This window comes from Leptodactylus fuscus, chromosome 3, assembly GCF_031893055.1.
Source record: "Leptodactylus fuscus isolate aLepFus1 chromosome 3, aLepFus1.hap2, whole genome shotgun sequence".
Classification (NCBI taxonomy): domain Eukaryota; kingdom Metazoa; phylum Chordata; class Amphibia; order Anura; family Leptodactylidae; genus Leptodactylus; species Leptodactylus fuscus.
The window spans coordinates 189818471-189828939 of NC_134267.1; the positions used below are offsets into that span (position 1 = coordinate 189818471).

The window sequence follows — 10469 nt, forward strand, 5'->3', positions numbered from 1 at the left end:
CAGCTGTCACGTAGTTATAATTTTTTCTAAATGTGCATCTACATTCGCTTATATGATCTGGTGTCTTCCAGAGGTGTTTCTTGAAGTTCTTAGGCCCCATTGCAAGATCTCACCTAAAGGCCTCAGACCAAGTTTAGATTAGGGCTACCAGGCGACTTGGGCTGTGACTCTGGCCGTATCACCAAAGATCATTGCGTCACTAATGTAAGTGAATAGAGTCACTCTGCGACCCCAAGAATACTGTGACCATGACTTCTAGTCACAAAAAGACGGAGCAGTTCTCACAACAAGAAGTCGTGGTCACAGCAAACACTAGGTCACAATGCAACTCTGTTCTCTTATATTAGTGTAGGAGATGCAGGGCGACAAAGCAATCTTTGGGCGACAAACATGAGTCACAGCTAAACATGCTGTCTAAGGCCTCGTTCACATCTGCATTGGTATTCTGTCCGGGGGAGTCCGCATGAGAAACCCCCCCGAACAGAATACTGAACGCAACTGCAAGCGGTGTGCAGTGAAAGCACACGGACCCCATATACTATAATGGGGGTCCATGTGCTTGCTGCCAGATCTCTGAAGGGATCATGCGGACAGGAAAGTACTTCACAATCTACTTTCCAGTCCGCATGATTCGTGCAGACAGTGCGCGGCAAGCATACAGACCCCATTATAGGCTATGGGGTCTGTGCGCTTTCTCTGTACCCCGCTTGTAATAGCATTTGGTATTCCATTTGGGGGTTCCCCGTGCGGACTCCCCAAACGCAATACCGAAAGCAGATGTAAACGAAGGGTAACTCCAGCCTTTTTATGTACATTATAATACTAGTACCCTTTCAGTAGCAGAGAAACCACTGGGCTGTAACCTCTACACCTTAGGACCCCGAAAATGCACGAAGTGATGTCACTGCACAGAAATAACGAGATAAAGAACAATGTGATGTCACAGCAGAATATTAATGGCCAAGAGAGAAGCATTAGCATAGTTATAGAGATGACACGGTGCAGGGATAAAACATACAGTTATTATTGTCACAATATATTACTCTATGCGTGCATAATGTGATATCACAAACCAGGATAACAAGCACAGTGATATCATAGTATATGCATAATAAACACTATGAGGTCACTGGGAAGGGTTATTGCACATAGTGATGTCACAGGAAGGGAATAATACAAAGGAATGTGGTTAAGGGGCATAGTGATGTCACATTGTGGGGATAGTAAAGGTATCATCATATTACAAGGTTAATGAGCACAGTGATGTCACAGCACAGGGATTATAAATACAGTGATGTCACAGTACAGGCAGCTGACAGCTGTGATGTTGGAGCACAAAGATAAAAATCTAATAATATCTCTAAAAAATTTAAAAAAATGCAGTGAAACAAGGAATGAATACTAGTATTCTTTCTTAATGGTTTAGATAATTACAGTCCTGACACCCTAGACAATCATTTCTATATTATTTTTCCCAGAACAAAAATGTATCTGCATATACACTATTTTCATAAGAACAAAGACACATTATGCCGTCACAGCTCCTGAGCTTCACTGATTGATGGATCATAAGTGTATGGTAATGATTGTGAGACATCAGGATTATTAGCACAGCCTCTTATGTGCTACCTAGTAGATAGCAGGAAACACTGTTATTTTCCATTTCAGCTGCCAGCAGACCACCTAACACCCGCTCAGAAAATGAATAACTAAAATGTAGCCAGTTTTATACATTATCTATATCCATATCTAGGTAGTATACACAAGGATATGTATACACAAGTGTAAAAGTCTCCATTGCCATCAGTCCATAAAGAAACCCATATATTTATAGGGTTGTGTAAAATATAAGTGTAACATGGCATGCAAAATCATATTTTTACATTAAGTCCATGTACTGAGAATGACTTCAATGTCCATGTTCTAGCCATCTTGTAATTCTCAGGAAAGCCATAGTTCTCTGCCTGCCGGGCATTAAACATAGTAGTTACTGAGCTGACAATGATGAGTTTTGACAAATCACCGGGTTTTCCACAAGTTACATGTCAAGTCTTCAGGTCTTTTAAAATGCTCCATCTGTTCTTAGCAGCCACGGTCAGTGACTCCTCTAAAGACCAAGTCTCCGCTACACCGCTCCATGTAATGCTATGATCTTAGATGAAAAACAATGTAATGGCAGATATTCAATATCTGACCTGTGTAATGTTTCAGTATTATCTCAAAACTTTCTTTTCCTACATTGGGTCTTCTTCTCCTGGCAGTACGGTGTTATACAGTATATTAAACAATTATTTGTATTTTATATTCATATTCATTCATTACTAACGTCAGTTCCTATCGCCAGTGGGTTTCGCAATGTAAAATCGAGTTCACACTGGTGTTGTTTGGTCCGTTGTTCGATCAAAACAACGGACTGAAAAGAATGACAAAATGAAGGGTGCAGCTAAGCATCTTCTTTTTGCTTCCTTCATCATTGACTCTAAGGTTAAGGCCCTACTTGTCGTCCCACAGCAAAAAAGCTGTGCGAGAAACACCACGGCGGCAGCCCATCATGGTTTTTCCCGTAGCGATTGCAAGGAAAGTTTGCAGAGGTTTCCTCTGCTGACTTTCTGCTTAAATTAAACCTATAGGTAACTACCAATATTTCCATAGGTATAATTGACATGCTGCGATTTCCGAAACTCTGACGGTTTTGGAAATCACAGCGTGCCCACTGCATGTATTTTACTGCAAAGTGGAGATGGGATTCACCAGAATTTTGTAAATGCAGTGTTTTTTTCTGTGGCATTTCTGCCACGTGGGGCGCCAGCCTAAAGTTGAAAAAACAAGCAAACAGGACGGAAAAAGGCTTCCATCTTTTTTAACATTAGAGTCAATGGAGGATGTAAATGCAGGCTGCTCGTTTGCATCATTAATTTTGTCAACTTTTCTATCTATTGTTCTAATCCTAGAATCAGTAAGAATTACTAATCAATATGTGACAGACTTTTGGCATTATGTGCACCAAAAAAAACCCTGCCTTGTTCTACATTTATCCGGTGTTTATACACTTTTCAGATATGACTTGTACTAAAATGGGTGTGACTTTATGGAAAAAAGTAAGTTACAGTCTAAGGCCTGGACCCCACAGGCCGGAAACGCTGCAGGAAAAATTGCAGCATTATACAGTATCTGCAAAGTGGATGGGATTCATGAGAATCCCATGCACACTTTGCAGGAAAAACCACAACGTGGTAACGCTGTGATTTCAAAAACCATTGTGGTTTTGGAAATCACAGTATGTCAATTATATTTATGGAAAGACCAGCGGCTTTCCCGTAGATATAATTGCAACAGAAAGTCTGCAGAGGAAAACTCTGTGAACATTCTGTTCAAAGCGCTGTGGGAAGAACTGCGATGTGTTCCCGCCGTGATTGTTCCCGCAGCGTTTTAGCACCTGTAGGGCCTTAGCCTAAGTTGCAAACCTGTGTGTCCGAAATGTGAAAAATTTTGATAATTTTTCTGCTGTAATCTATCTCTTGCTCATAAAAAATGTATTATTTCTACTCATGTTTGAAATGTTGTCCCTAAAATGTGAAGAGTCTGCTAAAAAAGTGTCACATTGAAAATATTCAAGGTTATTTGATGTCCATGTTACATTGGTTAGAACTGCTGTAAATGCAAACCTTGTAAAGAACAGCCGTTTGGAATAGCATGAGAGAGAGAGAGGAGAGAGAGGAGAGAGGGGAGAGAGGGGAGAGAGAAGAGAGAGGAGAGAGAGGAGAGAGAGGAGAGAGAGAGGAGAGAGAGAAGAGAGAGGAGAGAGAGGAGAGAGAGGAGAGAGAGGAGAGAGAGGAGAGAGAGGAGAGAGAGGAGAGAGAGAGGAGAGAGAGAGAGAGAGATCCTATTAGCCGCATGTGTCAGCTAGAGAGAGACGCAGCGGGGAAGTGAGCACGCGAGCAGCTTCAGCCGCATGTGTCAGGGAGAGAGGCGGGCAGCGGCGAAGCGAGGAGCTGACCTGTGTCAGCTCCTTCCTTCAGCCGCATGTGTCAGCGAGAGAGGCGGGCAGAGAGCGGCTAGGGAGCGGAGGAGAAGGTAAGTTTAATGTGGAGGTGGAACGTGAATCTGGGGGCAGATGAAGGAGAGGACGGCGTGACACTGGGGGCAGAGATGGAGAGGACGGCATGACACTGGGGGCAGAGATGGAGAGGACGGCATGACACTGGGGGCAGAGATGGAGAGGACGGCATGACACTGGGGGCAGAGATGGAGAGGACGGCATGACACTGGGGGCAGAGATGGAGAGGACATGAATCTGGGGGCAGAGATGGGGGACATGAATCTGGGGGCAGAGATGGGGGACATGAATCTGGGGGCAGAGATGTGGGACATGAATCTGGGGACAGAGATGGAGAGGACATGAATCTGGGGGCAGAGATCGAAGAGGGACATGAAACTGGGGGCAGATGAAGGGTGTATATGAAACTGGGGGAGAGATAGAGGGGGGACATATAATTTACGGGTGACTGTAGGAGGATTATACTGTGTGCGGGCACATGAAAAATTAATGAGTGGGTGGAGTCAACACAAAAGTGGGCGGGGCTAAATTTGCAGCGGCGCGTAGCGCGCCGCACATTTTGTCCCTCTTTCGGTTCTTCAAAAGTTGGGAGGTATGCTCATATAATACAGTAGTAGTTGTTGCCTTACATATAAACAAATATGCATTATTCCAACATGCCGGCTGCGTCCATTCATTTCTATGGGAGCGTGCTATTCGAAACGGCTGTTTCGTATAGTGTTCGCTCATCTCTAATCATAATCCTTCTGCCAAATGAAAGAAGAGGAAGATCTAGGAAGATGTAAGACTAATTTCATACCCAAGTTTCGGCCCCAGAAAAAGGTCCATTTATAGGCCACATTTGACAGCCAGAACAGCATGTAGCCGTATTTGTGCTAGCAAATGTGAGTCAATGCACAGACTGTCTTTCCTGGCCTGAACACAGACAGGTGAAACCAACCTAGGTACTGGTTACATACAAAGAAGTGTCTAATTCCACCTTGCAGTGGGAGTCAAAATTGGAAACTTTTTTCTAAATCAACAACACTTAACCCATTAACTGTCAATTTTTTTTTCAATAATATGGAAACTACACCGGTAAAATGACCTTGTGTGCGCAAGGCAGTGCATGCACGTGATCCGTTTAGGTTTCCTATCACAGGCAACATCCTGCTGGCACATGTGAATGTCCTGTTTCTATTCCTCAATGACAGATGGTGTTCATAGGCGGGTTAAAGTACCCGATCCCCAAATGGGGATAATGACAGTTAATGGGTTAAAACTGGCTCTGACCCTAACTCCACAGCCCTGTCAATTTGGATACTATAAGGGACCCTTTAGATTGACTGCTGGATGACACCGAGCGGTTTAACACCACCACTGCCTGTAACACATGAAATAACATCATCTGAATCCAACATATCTTCAAACACGTCAGATTGTAGCGTGATGAATGCAAGTCACATATACTGTACATTTTACATTAGGGATATTTATAACCTACATCATAAAAGGGACACAAATATATATTTTTTTAATTTATTGTATTTTGTTTTTTTTCCCAGAAATATATTTTTTTCCAAAATGGAACTGATTCGTGGCAAGACATTTATAAAAAGTTATGCCCAAAACCCACCAGACAAGATACCAACTGTCGTATACAAAGGAAAAAAGAATGTAATACTAGGGAAGAATTTCAATGATTGTGATATCCGTAGCAAGACTTTTATAAAAAGTTATTCCCAAAACCCTCCAGAAAAGGTGCCAACTGTTGTATATAAAGAAAAGAAGAATGTAGAACCTGAGAAGAATCTTAGTGAATGTGATAGCAAAAAGAATGCTGTGCAGACACAAAGAATGTCTAACGCAATATGTACAAAGGAGGGCGATAACGTTCGGTGTCCGAAGTTTATAAGGAAAAGTAAAACACATGACTGCGTTATAAGAGATGACAAGTCAGAGAAAAGTACGGACCAAATGGCACAAGGCAAGATACCAAACAGTCTTAGTTCCCCAGGTCTGGTGGAAGATCAAGGTGGCAAAAGAAATGACGTAGAAATCACCAAACAAGCTTGTAAACAAAACATGATAGACTATAGAAACTTTGTGCCTCAGATGCCTTTCGTGCCATCCGTTGCCAAATCACTGCCAAGGAAAAGAATTTCTCTTAGAAAGTCCAAAAAAAGTTTAAAGAATTTATTTAATTTAAAGAAGAATAAGCAACAAGATGTCATATCAGAAGACGAGAGCCAGCCAATGGTGTTTAGGATGAAAGGAACTACAGCAGGGGAACAACACCATCAACTAAGTTTTGGTGAGATGTCTTCTGATGAGTTCCTTCTTCACGACTGCTTGGACCGAGATATGTACATTGATGCCATTGATTCACTCAAAGCGCTTTGTGAGGACGTGGCATCTCTAAAAAGTTTTGACTCTCTTATGGGCTGTGGGGAAATCTTTGCCGATGAAAGTGCCTCTTTTATTGATATTGAAAACAGCCGAGTCACCTTCATATCTAAGCCAAGTTCCATAGGTGCTAGTTTTCAAGGAGGAGTAGAGCGACTTGCCTCACCAGCCAAATCCGAATCGATTGACTTCTCTAGACTACGTGGTCACGTAAACTCATCGGCAAGAAGTTTATGTTCAAATATACTTTCTGAAACCAAGAATTTACCAGTTTGTCACGACATCGATAAAGTAGAGATTAATGGCAGCTTGTCAAGAGATCAAGTTTCCAACTTATCCTTTAGTGATCTAATGTCTTCGAATGAGAATATTCATGATGCTGAATCTCCAATGTCCACAAGCGATGAAGGGTATTATGACTCATATTCTCCAGCATTGGAAGAAGACAAAAATGATGCTGGTAATGGTAGACCACTACCAAGGGATAGTTACAGCGGGGATGCTCTCTATGAGTTATTTTCTGACTCATGTGAGAAGAAACTCTGGCCCGTTGTTCAAGACTGTGACCTGTCTGCGCCTGGTCAAAATAATGACAATCCGACCTCCATATATAGTTTTTGTGTGGGATCTGAGGAAAATATGGCTTCTCAACCAACACCAGGACTTGATGAAGAAGACAGTCTTGAGAATACATGGAAGGGAAGAGAATGTCTATTAAAGCTATGTGACACCGAGCTGTCCTTAACTATTGGAATGGTTAACTGGTTAAAAAAGACGGGAAGAATTACAGAAAATGATCTTAGTGATCAAAATGTCACAAGTAACTCCGAGGAGCCGCCAGACATGAGAAACAAAGGCAACAAAGTTAAAGAACTTGAAGAAATATCTGGAGGCAGTAAGGAAGATTTATTTTCTCATTGGGAATCCAACAAGACAGATCATACTGATCAACTGCATAGCAAAAAAGAAAATATAGACAGTCTATCTAATACATTTGTTGAAATACCTAAAGGTACAATAGATTCAGATGAGGGCAAACTGGAAGAAAAATCTCCATTGGTTTTATATGACCCATTTCCAAAGCAAAATATTCTAAATAACATTATCGAATATAAGAAACAATTAGGATTTTCCAGCTCAAATGCCGATACCTCTGCCCCAATGGTTTTATCACAGAAACTTAATATTAAGGATGTTCCTCTGCTTTTGAACCATCTAGACAATTCGCAACCATTGGGCTTACAATGTCTTACGTATTCTATGTCCAAAAATAATAGATGGTTGGCTGACTTTCTGGAGGAATGTGCTACAGATGTCCCACCATTGCAAGTATCAATTGGCAATGAGTGTCTATTGCATCATATAGGTAAAATAATGCGGCCTTATGAAATTGCCCAAAATATCAAGAACTCTGTCACAAAACTTGGCCCTTTTCAGCAGACATTAATATCCACAGATCATAATGACTCAAGTAAGAAAAATCTGATAACAGATATCGATGAGCCACCACAGGCAAACAGGAAAGAACATGAGCATGACTATGTCAGTAACCAGCAATATACAAAACCATCAAGACTGCTTCCAATGGAGACTCAAGCCTCCAAGGATGGGGGTAAACCTGGTTTCCTACCTCTTTTTAAATCAACCTGCTCATCGGTGATCTCTCGCTGTTCTTCAGTTTTATATAAAGTTCACAACTCAGAAGATGCCATAATATTTTTTGGTACAAGAAAGTACAACCCAGTACCTAGTAGTGATGATCTTACACAAGATCCAACTAAATACACCGAGGATGAGTTTCTGTCTATCACTTCTACAACTTTTACTAGGGAAAGTGGTGAGTATACTTTAGAGACTGTAGTAAACCTCTGGGACACAATTGGATATGGCTTAGGCATAGACAGTGGAGTCTAAGGCCAGGGCCCCACGGGACGGAAATGCCGCAATTTGCCCACAGCGCTTTACCATCAGGGCAAAGTGGATATGGGATTCTATTGAATCCCATACCCACTTTGCGGTAAAACCGCTGTGCGGACATGTCACGATTTCCAAAACTGGTGTGGTTTTGGAAATCGCAGCATGTCAATTATGTTTGCGGAAACACCTGTGTTTTCCCCTTAGGTATAATTGTAACAGAAAGTCCATGGAGGAAAACTCAGCGAACTTTCTGTTTGAAGCGCTGTGGGAAGAACCGCAATGCATTGCCACCACGGTTTTCCCCGCAGCGCTTTTTCGCTGCGTTATGTGGGTCCTTAGCTCAAGGGATTAGCTGGTCCTCATTCATAACCCAATATGGACTTTCCTAAGCTGCAGTTTCTTATCTTCAATAGCATTAACTAAAAAAGTGTCTAATTGTGTGACTTAACTACAGATGGAGTCAAACCAAAATCTTAAGGGTGGTGACACACAATGTATGCAGATGCAGCTTAGGGCTCGTTCACATCTGCGCCGGCACTCCGTACTTCAGGTTTCCGTTTCCTGCGTAAAACAGAGGCAGGAGACGGAAACCTGCAGGAGTCTTTCTCACCTATTCATTTGAATGGGTGAGAAAGCTGTCTGGCAGTGAGCGGCGGTGAGCGTTTTAGAATCTGGACACAGAGTCGGACATGCAGTACTCTGTGTCCGGATAAAAAAAAATCTGGTTTCGCGGCGGAGAGCCTAAAACGCTCACCGCCGCTCACGGCCGGACCCAGTCTATGGTTTCCGTCTTCTGTAATGCAGAAGACGGAAACCATAGAACGGAGACCCTGAACGCAGGTGTGAACCTAGCGTCATAGCCACGTCTTATCCCTGGGGCACCAATGCTTCTCCTTCTCTTTAAGTGAAACAGATTAATTTCAGCTGTATATCACTATTGGTCGTTCAGTCATGTTGGTACCGCATGGTCGGTAATGCTATATTGCTAATATTAAATAGTGTATCGCTTAAGGGAAAGCATTAGTAGCCCAGGGATTGGATATAGCCACATCCAGTACCTTGTAAGGAAATCTTCCTTATGGAGACAGGATGCACTTGAACTCAATTTTGAGATCATAGCATACTTATACTTATATTTTCATTTTTCTATGTTTAATACCGTATAATCTCTTACACTTCTAGATTTCATTTTAACAATATGGAGTTTTTGTATCGATAGAGATGAAAATTCTCAATTTTGGAATAAGGCTTGATAGTTCTCATACACATACAATGAAATCTGTCATCAGACCATCCTACAGAGTCAGTATAACTCGTGAACCTGTAATAAGTTAGATGCGGGTTTTATAGTAATTAACAAAGGTTTTTTCTTCTCTTTTAGGTTTATTAATAACAAAAAACAAGAAGTGGAGAATATAAAAACATTTCAAGCTGAAAAACTGACTTCTTTTGCTGTATATATCCCATGATGACCACGAGTAATACTCCGGGTAAAAGCTCAGAATACAACTATTGCAATAACTGAAGGTGCTCATCGCAGTACCAAAGTCTCACCTACATGGTCCCCACACATATTTACTGGGCGTCACTACCTATCCAGACTCCAGGTGGGCCAATGTAGTCACAGTACAATGCTGGAGTCTACATTCAACCTAAAAGTGATGTTACCTAGGCTGGTAGAGACCATGTGAGTTAAGCTGGCCATACACATTAGATTTTAGACTGCTGAAGTGGTAGATTTTGAGAATTTTCAAATCATTGTTTATATATAAACCTATGAATAGAGATGAGCGAACAGTAAAATGTTCGAGATTCGATATTCGTTTCGAGTAGCCCCTCAATATTCGACTACTCAAATCGAATATCGGACCCTATTATACTCTATGGGGGGAAAATGCTCGTTTCAGGGGTAGGCAACGTTCGATCAAATTATACTTACCAACTCCACGAGTGAGGGTCGGGCTGGATCCTCCGAGCAGTCTTCTCCTTGCAGCGTCCCCGCGGAATCTTCCGGCTCTGAATTCACTCTGCCAGGCATCGGGCCTGGGCAGAGTCGACTGCGCATGCCTGCACTACAAGCAGACATGCGCAGTCGGCTCTGCCCAGGCCC

The 10469-nt window shown here is 42.1% G+C and overlaps 1 protein-coding gene across 1 annotated transcript; it reads left to right on the forward strand.

The window, feature by feature from the left end:
- Positions 1-5620: 5620 nt before the first annotated feature.
- On the forward strand, positions 5621-9821 carry AMER3 (APC membrane recruitment protein 3). Its single transcript, XM_075269572.1, has 2 exons — positions 5621-8279; positions 9741-9821. The coding sequence occupies exons 1-2, from the start codon at positions 5621-5623 to the stop codon at positions 9776-9778; spliced, it is 2697 nt and encodes an 898-aa protein (XP_075125673.1). The 3' UTR covers positions 9779-9821.
- The last annotated feature ends 648 nt before the right edge of the window (positions 9822-10469 follow it).

Coding starts and splice junctions, on each gene's coding strand:
- AMER3 (XM_075269572.1), top strand. CDS start 5,621: ATGGAACTGATTCGTGGCAAGACATTTATAAAAAGTTATGCCCAAAAC. Junction 8,280..9,740: donor AACTTTTACTAGGGAAAGTG/GTGAGTATACTT, acceptor CTTCTCTTTTAG/GTTTATTAATAACAAAAAAC.